Source organism: Durio zibethinus, chromosome 15 (genome assembly GCF_047325235.1).
Source record: "Durio zibethinus cultivar Kanyao isolate XHJ-2024 chromosome 15, ASM4732523v1, whole genome shotgun sequence".
Classification (NCBI taxonomy): domain Eukaryota; kingdom Viridiplantae; phylum Streptophyta; class Magnoliopsida; order Malvales; family Malvaceae; genus Durio; species Durio zibethinus.
In genome coordinates, this window is record NC_143176.1 from 22,249,095 (window position 1) to 22,261,672 (window position 12,578).

A 12,578-nucleotide genomic window follows, 5' to 3' on the forward strand; every position below is an offset into this window, starting at 1 on the left:
ATAAAAGAAATCATACTTCACAGAAAAAAATGCACCACCCTAATATAACACTTACCATGATAATGACACTAGGTCAAATTTACTGTTGGGAAGGATGAAGAAGTATAAATCCCACTACTTCTTTTTTTTTTTTTTTTAAGAACACGCTACTTTTACTTGCGTTGACTTCTGTATAAATAAATATCGGAGAGTGATTGATAAGTGATTGATTTAATTTGTTAAAGTTATTTTTTTTTATGAAAAAATTTTAGATTTGAATTTTATCGATAATTTTTTATTAAAATTATCTCGAATGCATGACTTACAATTACTTATTTTAAATTATTAGATATGATATATTTTATTTTGATTTAAAAAATTGAAAATCTTATCTTCTTCCAGATTTCTTCTTACCAAAAAAGAGATTGGAGAATGACCTCTATCAGATAATTTGGCTATATAGGGTCAGTCTAAATGCTTGACTTACTTGATATTGGCCCTTAGGTTGACTTACTTGATATTGGCCCTTAGCTTGACTTGTATGCATAACAAACCTAAAATTAAGTAGTGCATTTTTAATAATTATTATTTTTATGCAAATACTGAAAGTAAAATCTTAAATATTTTATGAAATATACATCTTTAAGATCGACCTAAAAAAGATTAATTTTAGATAAAAGTTGAAAATATCGCTAATTGTATTACCCAAAAAAAAAAAAAAAACATATGCATGTTTAGTTGCTTTCATAGAAAGTAATGAAAACAAAGTCCATTCAAACTCTTCAATACCTACACCAAGAAACTACTTTCTTATATAATTGAATCAGCTTATTTAAGTAGAAATTAACACAAAATTTCCTTCAAGGAATCCCTCTAGTCAATTCTAAAAATTAAGGTCCCAATTGCTATGAAAGAGAGAATTCAACCTTATGTGTATAGGGTCATGGAAAATTGGAAATTTAATGATGATACAGTCAACAAAAGAGCTATTTTTTTTTCTCAATTTTGGTTATATTAATCGAGTTTTTTTCCCAAACAAAGGAACTAAAAAATCTTATTTCTTTGTTAAGGTTACTTTAATTCTTATATTCTCAAATGGAGCATTTTTTACATGTAAGCACCTGGAAGGCCACCTAAGCACTTTACTTCATCTCTCTTCTTAGATTTCTCCTTCATTCCTTCTCTCCCTCCGGGGTTAAAAATAAAGGCACTTTTCTTTCGAATTTGGGATCTTAACAATGGACCACTCTTCCCCATTCTTCTTCTGCCAGTCTTCACTTTTGAGTTTCCCATATTAATTCAACATCCAAAGCTCTTTTTTTTTTTTAATCCTTTTTCCTATAAAATAATCAACAATTTTGTAATAATATAAACATCCTTCCGTTTCGTACAACCCTTCACATAGATCCCCAATCTTCTTCTAGAACTGAAATAGGATTGTTACAGTTTATTGAATATGGTACTTCTTTTGCAACTACTGTTGACCTATAAAATTAGTTCTGAGCAGACATAGCATTGGTTTTACTTTGAGTATTATTTGGTTTTTGGCTTTTGTTACTTGCTTATTACTTCCAGAAGTTTATTATTCCAGCCAGCAATACTGTGTACTCCTCTATTAGCTCCGCTACAATTGTCACCAGAATCATCTTTTCAAATTTGCATCAGGCTAAAGCTAAAAACTTGAAAGCTTGGGATCAACAATTTAACAAATCCAAATCAAATAATGAAGTCAATCACCTCAAAAATATTTATAAATATGGTGAAAATTTGGTGGATTGCAAGGAAAGAAGGATTGGATGTTTATAAAGAAAAGGTGAAGGGAGTGTGATTTGGTAGAGTGGAGTAACCGGTTGGAGGGACCTCAAAAAATTGGGTCTACACATACAATAAGACTTGTTTTTTTTTTTTTTTTTACAACGTTTGCCATATAGATAATTAGATAATGATATGGCAGTGACGTAGGATATATACCTTGTTTAAGAAAAAAAAGATTAAAAGTACTCTTAGCTTGGAAAAATGATTTAGAAGTGTCTTACTGTACGAAAAAAACTCGATATTAATCAGACCCAATTGGTAACACAAGTTAGATCATTTGGTCACCGTATTCATAGATTTTTTTTTTTTTTAATAAATGAATGTGGTTTTATTCATTTACAAAGTATTACAAAAAAATTAGTTTAACTTCTAAAAATAAGAAAGATAAGTCAATTAAATATTTACTCATCAAGATTTCAATTACTAACTAACTTGCTTTTTAGAATAAATTGCAACAAGGTCTGGGTTAGGGTTGCTAATACAACCCATATCCATCGGATTTCAACTCAATTTTATAAGATCATTTTTTTTTAAATCAAAATTTGAAAAAGGTTATTAAAAAAGTTGTAGTTAGATTGGATTTTATGCAAATCCATTTCATCTCAATTTGGTATATATATTATTTTTTATTTAATTTTATATTCATATATTTTTTATGTTTATTTAATTTTATATTATATTTTAAAAAATAATATTTTATTAATTTTGAATTGAATTAAATCGATTGCGAGTTTAAATATGTACAGATCAAATTTAAATATAAAAATAATATTTTAATATCGGATCGGATAGGACTCCAATATTAAGCTTATAAAGCTCAATCAAATTAGGAGTGAAAAAAAATCTGTCCCACCCAACTCTTTCCCATCCCTAGTCTGGGTCTTGTTTTTCACTTCTTACGCATCTCTTTCTGTAGCTATCACCCTCATTCTTCTTAAATGTGGATAGCCTTATTGGGTAAACTGCTAACTGTGAACTATAATGGCTTTTCATTTCAGTACAAATATCTTAATTGGAATTTTTAACACTTTTGCCGCCCCAAATGGAATTAGGAAAAACAAACTAAAATCAATAAGAAAAATATTATAGTAACAGGATATGGAGTTTAATTCATTAAAGAAGAGTTGACATGTATTGTAATTTGACCATTTTGGCTCTTTGGTTTTGTTCTTGTAATGAGAAAATTAGGCCGTTTATAATAAAGATTGAGTCCAAATTAGACACAAATTCAGTTGGGAGTTGAGTGATGGCAATGGGTCTCAAGCATATTCACATGCCCAACTCGTAAGGGTCGTCTCTTCTTATAAAGTCTTTCATTTGATCACCCCATCTGACAAAGTATAGCTTCCTTACCTCAAAGCACAAAACTTTCCTCTTTTGATCTTTTGATCTTGTGTTTCTCTCATGGAGCTGCTCTCTTTCTTGCTGCTTCTTCCAATCCTATATCTGTTCTTCACAATTTGGAAGTGGGCTAATGACAAGAGAGACCAAGAATGTTACATTTTAGACTACCAATGTTACAAGCCAACTGATGATAGAATGGCTGGGACTGAGTTCTGTGGAGAGGTGATAAAAAGGAACAAGAATCTTGGACTCAACGAGTACAAGTTCCTCTTGAAAGCTGTTGTCAGCTCCGGTATTGGGGAACAAACATACGCCCCACGAATCATGTTCTCTGGCAGAGAAGAGAGCCCAACATTGGCAGATGGCATCTTGGAAATGGAAGAATTTTTTTATGACAGCATCGGGAAGCTCTTGTCCAGGGCAGGCATTTCCCCTCAGGAAATTGATCTCCTAGTAGTCAACGTCTCCATGCTATCCGCAGTTCCTTCTTTGTCTTCTAGAATCATAAATTACTACAAAATGAGGGAAGACATCAAGGCTTTTAATTTAACAGGAATGGGATGTAGTGCAAGTTTGATTTCTCTTGATATTGTTCGCAATGTCTTCAAATCCTACAAGAACAAGTATGCATTGCTGGTTACATCAGAGTCTTTAAGTCCAAATTGGTATGCTGGCAATGATAGATCCATGATTCTTGCGAATTGTTTGTTCCGTTCGGGTGGCTGTGCAATTCTTTTGACAAACAACAAGTCCTTAAAGCATCGTGCAATGTTCAAATTGAAATGCCTGGTGAGGACACACCATGGGGCCAGAGATGAGTCGTATGATTGTTGTATCCAAAGGGAAGATGGGAAAGGAAGGATGGGATTTCACCTCGGCAAAAGCCTTCCCAAAGCGGCTACTAGTTGTTTTGTTGACAATTTGAAGGTCATTGCCCCAAAGATCCTGCCTGCTAGAGAACTACTTCGGTTCATGGTAGTATCACTTGTTAAGAAATGGAACCGCCATGGTTCCCCCAAGGGAACTACTCAGGGACCTATTAAAGGTGCGGTGAACTTCAAGAGTGGAGTGGACCATTTCTGCATCCACACAGGAGGCAAAGCAGTGATTGATGGTATTGGGATGAGCCTTGATCTCACTGAATATGACCTTGAACCTGCCAGGATGACCCTGCATCGATTTGGCAACACTTCAGCTAGTAGTCTTTGGTATGTTTTAGCATACATGGAAGCCAAAAAGAGGTTGAAGAAAGGAGATAGAGTGTTGATGATAAGCTTTGGAGCTGGTTTTAAATGCAACAGCTGTTTGTGGGAGGTGGTAAGAGATTTAGGGGATGGAAATGTATGGAAAGATGAAATTGGCAGGTACCCACCGAAGTCATTGGCTAATCCTTACATGGAGAAGTATGGATGGATCCAGAATGAAGATCCTAGCACCTTCAAATTTCCAGAGGATTAAGTCCTAAGACGTTAAAAAAAAAAAAGATAATAGAACATAGAATATAGAACCAATATGAAGGTTTTTTTTTTCTTCCTCTTTACCCTTTCATAAGAGATCAAGTCTCTCCCTTGTTTTACTGTCTTTGATTATTAAATTTCTGTATACTATCAAGTTCTCATAATATTGTTTAATACCATGGTGAATCAGAAGCTTGCCATATCCTATTGGAGGGCTTGGGCTCTTTCTACAGGGTTGATTAATTGGTATGAGAGGGAAAACAAAAGGAAAAGAGAGCTGTTTTCCACCCAACCCTTTGAAGCAAAAATGTCTGTCCCCTAGAAAATGCCAGATCCTGATGTCAGGAAAAATGATTGAAAGGAAACAAAATGAGAAATGTCACAATCTGAAGTACACAAACCACACAAAAAAATTAGGTCTAATTAGCAAAACAAACGTTGTAAAATGATGAAGAGGATTGAGTATCAAAAGGATTCATTAATAAAGAATCCTACCATCAAAGAAACCATCCCCTCAACAACCATGCACCGCTAATTAAATAAGAGTTGCCCTGTTTTTTTAGGGCTATATGGGAGAAATTATTTCGTTCACAGGAGTTTTTAAGAAATGTCAAAAGAAATCTAGAAAAAACAATACCAGATCATTCTGTCTTTAATGCAATACATTCTCATGTGAAGTTGTCCACAAGTATGGCTGTTCAAGTAGCTGTCTGTTCTAATAATTCCACAAAAAAGGAAAATTTGTGCAGGATTTCGATTCAAGAAACTTAAACTTAATGGCCTTCAATGTGGTTTGTCATAGGGCTAATAAAAGGAACATGGATTTGGACAAAGGGAGCTCCCGTGCATATTTGTTCTTAAGCTAAACTAAAGAGTTATTGTTGCAATATTTTTCTTTTTGGTTCAGCAAAGAAGTTGATAAATTTTGCTCCAAAGTTAAATAGCACCATATGTTTCACACGTCTCTTATTTTATAACTCAATGATGTGAACCACAGATGATATGGGGTTGGTAATGCTTCTAAAAATAATTGGGATTTTTATTTTTTTATTTTTTATGTTTGAAATTGTCATCAAAGTTCAATATTCTAATAACAGGCCGTTTACATTAAGCTTGGATATTGCTTAAAAATTGCTGATGACTATGCCTTTTAAAATATGGAGTCCCTTTGTTGGTATTGGGGTTCAATCAACCCCTAATTTGTTCTTTCAATGGTGTGCAATTTTCAAACAGTCGATTCACATGTTTACGGTAATTTTCAAGTTCATAATCTAATGCAACAAATTAAGTTGATGATTATGGAAGCCCAAGGAGCTAAACTTGTTAATGAAAACTTTTGCCAGGCCCAGAAGGCAGTAGTTCACCTGCACCCAATATTATAGGACCATATCTAACTATGGCTTGGGCTCGCGACCAATCATTTCGGACAACAGTTCATAATTTAATTTTAATTGAATTAACATATTTTATCGATTTAATTTAGTTAATTGATCGATTATTAAATTAATTTTAATTAATTATTAAAAATAATTTTAAAATTTTTTATTTTTGATTAATTTAATTTAAAAATTAAATTAATTAAGATTTTTACTAAAATATTATAAAACCTATTTATAAAATAAAAAATATATAAAATTACCCATTTCATTTTAAGTTATTTGAGTTTTTAATTTAATATTTTGATATTTGAATATTTTTGTTTGATGATTTTATTTAATTTATTTTAAATATAAAAAAATAAAAATTTTAAATATAATATATTTTAATATATTTTATTATTTGCTTAATAAAAAAATTAATTGAACCGATAAAATTATTTTAGATTAATTAATTTTTAAAATTAAAAAATTTTGTTCGAATATTAAAATAAAATAATATAATTCGATTAATTTAATTTTAATTAATTTAATCAAAATTAATCAAATTAATTAAATAAACACCCTTACTAAGCAAGGCCCATTTTACATGTTCTCTTAATCTCATTTATAAAGAGAGATAGAGAGAGAGAGGGAGATTGATATCAAATTAAAATGATTAAATATGTGGGCTTTGATTAAGAGTACCATTTCATGGATCCCATGCCATTGGAATTGGATTCCATTTGACGTCAAAAAGCAACAAGAACAAAATTGGAAAAAAAAAATGCCTACTTATCAAAATGTGCTCTTCATGCAACCATCTGATTGCTGACAGGATCGAAAATCCGTTATAATCACAGTTGCACCTTTAAAACCTGAATCAACTTTGATGTTGGAATTGGAGTTATGATGTCAAAAGAAGAAAATAAAAATTTATGGCTGCCTTGACTTTGTTGCAATTTTACTTTGGAAGACTTTTTATTAGAAAAGAAAGTTGTTTACTTGTCAAAATTTTATTTGAAAACTTTCATCGAACACGAGGTGGTGAAGTTGTGAAATTTTCATTAAAATTTCTCAAAATGGAAAAGGAGGAGAGCAAAGGGTGTTCTTCTCTTGGTTACAAGCTTTTATTCTCATGCCCTTTTGGTCTGTCTCCACCACAGGTTTTAACTTCTTTGTTTCCTTCTCTTTTGCTTTTCTATTCGCCTTCATTTTTCACTTATTATTAATATATTTTATTTTGATTTGATTTGTTTGGTTTGGTGGATGAAGCTGTCAGTGGTTTTCGATGAATCATACGATAGAATTCCTCATTCAGACGGTAATTTGGAGAACTCCATTTCTGAGGTAAACTTAAAATGATTTAACTTTCTGAAAGCCAGGTTTTTTTTTTTTTCCTTTTTCGTCTAATGTTCTTTTTTTTTTTTTTGGTTTGCTTAGATATGGGATCAGAGGGTTCAGAAAAATTCATCTTTATTCAATGGCAAGAAATTTAGGGTATGTTCTGCCCTCGTTTCTAATATTTGTTTTTCAATGTAAGCTTTTAGGGCACCCTTTTGAGATGCATGAAAAGAAATTTTGACCCCATTTCTGTAATGAGGTATTTGATAAAGAAATATAGAGTATGAGTAATGCAAGAACCAAGATGATCATGCTTGAATATTCTCACAGTTATTTGTTTTGCATTAGCATTCATTATTGTTGGCATTGTTGATAATTTTACAGTATGGAGGATATAGTCAGAAGAGTAGAGATGGATCAAGCCAAGAGTCATATGTATGCCTCCACCTTGGATTGACAGATTATAGGTCTCTCTTTCACTCGATTTGTCTGCACATGCATTTTTGTAACTTATTCATCCTGCACATGCTCTAACTGCACTATCTTTTTTAATGTTATATCCAATCATTTTGGTAAAGCCCAACATGCATCGCAGAAGCGTTTGCTTATAAATTACCAATGCTCTTATGATATAATAATAATTCAACACTCTACTTGTTACCAGAACTTTTGTGGGGACAAACTTGAGTCCTTTTTGGGAAAAATTCTCGGTTGCATCAGAAGGTATCTCAATACGAATTTGCAATATTCACTGCAGATGAGCTTCTTCCTCTTTGTTCTTGTTGTTTGCGGTTAACACAAATTATGTAGTATGTTGCGTCTTAAATCTTCACAAAATACTCAGCTATATAATTTGGTGCATCGTAACTATGATAGAAATGAAACTGTTCTAAAATTTCCATTTTCTATTAAAGATAGTCTCCAAGAATTAGAATTCCAAGTAAAAGGTACGTATCGATTAGTAATACTATACTTATTAGTTTCTAGTTGCTGAGTGTTACTTTTTTTTTTTTTGGTTAAAGCTGTGTAATACTTTGTGCAGCTGGTGTTTTAACTTTGATCTACAAACACAGCTGCAAACTTTTTGATTCTTTGTACATGTGATTCATATCTCTTGACTATTAGCTTTATTTTTATGCAGATGACTCAACACAGTGTCGACACACCTCTAGTCCTCTAGGTAATGGTGCAATTGTGGAGACATCTGACAAGAAAATAGTGGTGCTGCAAAGAAGTAATAATGTTGGTGAATTTCCTGGGCATTTTGTTTTCCCTGGAGGCCACCCTGAGGTAATAAATATCAAATGGAAAATAATGCCATGTTGTTCTTTTGCAGACAAATTAATAATACCATGTTTATCTGCATTCATTGGTGTGTTTATACTTTTCTTTGGTCTGACAGCCTCAAGAAGTTGGCATAGAAACACATGAATACAGTAAAGACCCAAAAGATTCTGAGCTTGTTAATAAAAGGGTTTCTGAAGAGATGTTTGATAGCATTATTCGTGAACTTGTTGAGGAAGTTGGAGTACCAACTACATTCCTGGTAAGTGACAGTCACTTTGTCATTGCTGTTTCTTTTAGCCCATGGTTGCGAAGTTATGGTTAATTATACTTGTCCAAATATCTCTTCCAATTATTTCTTTGATCAAGGACACATTTTGAAGAAAATAATTGTTTGAACCTCACAACTGTTTAGGTCTGAAATTCAGAATAGGTGAGGTTAGATATCTTGTCCTTGATATGAAACCCCTCTATCAAATGATATACATTTCATTCAAATAGGCCCTCATTATGTTGGCATTATTTTCTTAATAATAATGACATTTTTCCCGTCAAAGATGCTAGTCTGTGTTCCCAAAAGAAAAAGGAAAAGAACCCCATGCTAAATTCATCTTGAGACAGTTGAGAAACAACTTTGTTAGTTTCACGGAGCTTTCATCTCAGTTTCTGTACTGAATTAATAACTTGTTCCTTTTCAAGGAAACCATATTGCTGGCCCTAGTTTTCTTCCTGATTTCTAATGCTGTTTTATACTTTCCTTGATAATTATTTTCTTGTTCACTCGTAATTATAGGCTTTTATTTTTCTTCTGATTGCAGTCAGATCCACTTTGTATTGGCATATCTCGCAGGGTTTTGAATGTTAGACCAACTATCTTTTTCTATATTAAATGTAATCTTGAATCAAAAGAAATTCAGCAACGGTATTCTAACGCACAAGATGGCTACGAATCCACACAACTTTATACAGTCTCAATGGTCAGTCTTTCTCTTGTTCTTTTTGATCTTTTCTTTTGAAATATTTGTCAATACTTTGGTGGTGGCCATGGTGGCACATTTTTTTGGTGTTGTGATGATGTCAATGGTGTAGTGAAACCTTTGGAGGTGGCTGTGGCATAGCATGTATCAGGAATCCACTGGTTGAGAATGCAGAGTAAGGAGGGGTTCTTATTTAATGGTGTTATGGTAGGACTGTAAATTGATTGGAGTGTTTTTCTTGCCCTCTACCCCTTTGTCCCCCCTGCTTGGGGCTGTGGTGTAGATTAACCATTTTTTCTCAAAAGTTGAATAGACAGTTTTTAATGCTGAGTCTTGTAGGATTGAGTCAAAAATGCCAACCAAAAGCTTTGCATGCTATTATTTATAATTAATAAATTTGTTTTCTTTGTTTTTCTGTTTATCAGACTGAACTAGAGCATATGACAACAAAAATGCCTGGCTGTCATCAAGGTGGGTTTGCTCTCTATAAGCTGATGGTTGAAGCCTCAAAGAACATCTGAAGACAGTTCATTGTTTCTGGTCTATACCAGATTTCACCTCTTCGTTTCCAGATGCTCTCAGTTATATTTTATTTACTTCCATCTTAAGGATAAAATGTATCACTCTGACACTATATGTTTCCATTAAAGTTTTCTATTTGATTTCAAGGCAACATCCAATTCATAAATTCTGATGAAATAATAATAATATCATTTTAACTGCTTTCAAGCATTTTCCAAGCAATCTGTTGTTTGTTCAGATTATTCACATTCAATAGATGCTACCACTACCATATAGCACTCTGTCAGAATATATATATATTTAGAGGATAGTTTTCCCTGGATCCAGCTGAAACTAGAAAAATCAGGAGTTATTGCTTCTATTGAGGGAATTTTCTCCTCTTAGACTGCAAAATTTCTTGATTCCGACTTGCATGTGAATGGAAATTGTTTGTGCCCGAGCCGAACTGGAAAGGTAAGATCCTAAAATCACGAGAGAGAAAGAGAGCGATAAAAGACTAAGGTTGGAGGTGTCCTTAGCTTTTGTTCTTCAATATTCAAATCAGAAACTAGCAAGAGAATAAAATAGGAAGGAAGATAGAGAGTAGGAGAACCTGAGATGTCCAGATGGTATCCAAATAATCTTATTTATAGTTGAAAGATGAAGAGTTTAAGAGAATTTAAGTTATTCGATATTAGTCTTACAGTCAGTAATAATCTAATAGGTCGAGTTGACTTGAACATTAATTGTTCACTTAAAAGATGGTAAATAACATTGAAAGGGATCATTAAGCAAACTAATGAGGTGATCAATTTGACGTGGCATTACGATTTCAGATCAGACTGACACATCAAATTGATCCAAAAATCTAAAATACTTTTAATTGTTAGAAACAGTCTGCCAGCTTTTAGGGGGTAATTCAGACATCTTAATTGCAGTTAACAAACGTAATCTATCTCGAGTTTAGGTGTTCAACTTTCTTTGAAGCAGAAGGATTCACTCGAGAGTAGTTTGCTTCAATCAAGAGTGGGACCCTGCAGCTTAAGATTACATAATTTACACATTTAACACTACCTTGTTTTGATGGACGAGGACAGCACAACGAACGTTCAAAGGGTACATCTGCTTGGAGTTTAGACATATTGAAAGTCTTCTTTAGCTCATTCAAAAATCTCACCTAATCTTATCAAAAAGAAGAATACAAACATGAAATAATATCCATCTTAGATCTGATCAACTTAAAGAAGATATCATGTAAAAAAAGACACAAAACTATTTCCATTTAAAATCTTACTAAGAATCGTATATAAATTTAATTAAAAAATAAAAATATATTTTATTTTTAACATATCCATATGAATTATAATAATTATACCGTAGGGGAAACCCTTTCCAAGTAAAAAGAAATCATGTGTAGGAGGCCTTCGAGCTTTTACCATTAAATGGCCTTTATTAGCTCCCACTCCCTATTAAGTAAAGCTGTTTATTTTTGGTGAGTCAAAGGTCAACAAAAGCTGGTGTCATTGTCGAAGCAATTTATATACAAGTGTATCCCTCTGCCTTGATTATAAGAAAAGAATGACAAATTAGACAAGCACACCAACCAAAGGACATAACCTTGTCTGGAAACAGCAAAAGAAAAGAATGACAAATTAAACAGGCACACAAACCAAAGGACATAACCTTGTCTGGAAACAGCAGGTGGGGTGGTGCAGCTGACTGACTGATTCGCATTTGTCATGGAGCCCAATTTGTTTTCATTTTAAACCATGTGGAGAGTCATGAGGGTGACCTTGTTTTGGACTATACGATGGGTGCTCGCCCTCCATGTGAACTAAACAATGTATTGTGTTTTACTTAATCTGCAGATTTTAAGCAGAAAACCCAAAAGTTTGAAGCTTTTGTGCTTCCTTCAATGTTAATTACTTGCTTTTTTTTTTCAAAAATCTGAAAACATCAATTTTTTTTTTTGTTTTCAATAATTTTTAAAACTTTATTTTCAGTTTTCAAAAACAAAAAATAAAAACAACCTATCAAATATATTTTATTTTTAATTTTTAAAAATACTAAAAAAAAAAGAAAAAAAAGAAAACGGAAACATTACCAAACGACCCCTAAGTTGCAGCAATGGTTAATATATTTTGTCTCTATAGTTGCATTTTTTTTTTGTCAAAATAGTTGTATTTTATTCAAAATGCTGTAAATTTTTATATGATGCTACCAAATTTATATATATTTTATACTTGAGAATATCATAAATGGAATCCTAATTATTAAAATTTTAATATTTTATTGATAAATCAATGATAAATGACCGTTTATTAAAATTATTTATATTACTAATAAAATTTATAAATGTAAAAAAAGTGTAGTTAAAAAAAATTTATACAAAATTTATCCTCAATCCAATTAGGGTTGGCAGCTTAATTTCTTATATATAAATTATTTTTTAATTATTTTATATATATATTTATATTTTAAAAAATTATTTTTTATATTAAAAAAATAATATTTTATTAATT

The 12,578-nt window shown here is 32.1% G+C and overlaps 1 protein-coding gene and 1 pseudogene across 2 annotated transcripts; both read left to right on the forward strand.

The window, feature by feature from the left end:
• Positions 1–3,137: 3,137 nt before the first annotated feature.
• On the forward strand, positions 3,138–5,064 carry LOC111302175 (3-ketoacyl-CoA synthase 12 pseudogene; annotated as a pseudogene). The gene has a single exon (XR_016327996.1). The product of XR_016327996.1 is annotated as a 3-ketoacyl-CoA synthase 12 pseudogene (transcript).
• A 1,667-nt stretch (positions 5,065–6,731) lies between these two features.
• Positions 6,732–10,287, forward strand: LOC111301430 (nudix hydrolase 9-like). Its single transcript, XM_022897056.2, has 9 exons — positions 6,732–7,116; positions 7,226–7,300; positions 7,394–7,450; positions 7,679–7,761; positions 7,959–8,017; positions 8,436–8,584; positions 8,697–8,840; positions 9,397–9,555; positions 9,981–10,287. The coding sequence occupies exons 1-9, from the start codon at positions 6,889–6,891 to the stop codon at positions 10,074–10,076; spliced, it is 1,050 nt and encodes a 349-aa protein (XP_022752791.2). The 5' UTR covers positions 6,732–6,888; the 3' UTR covers positions 10,077–10,287.
• The last annotated feature ends 2,291 nt before the right edge of the window (positions 10,288–12,578 follow it).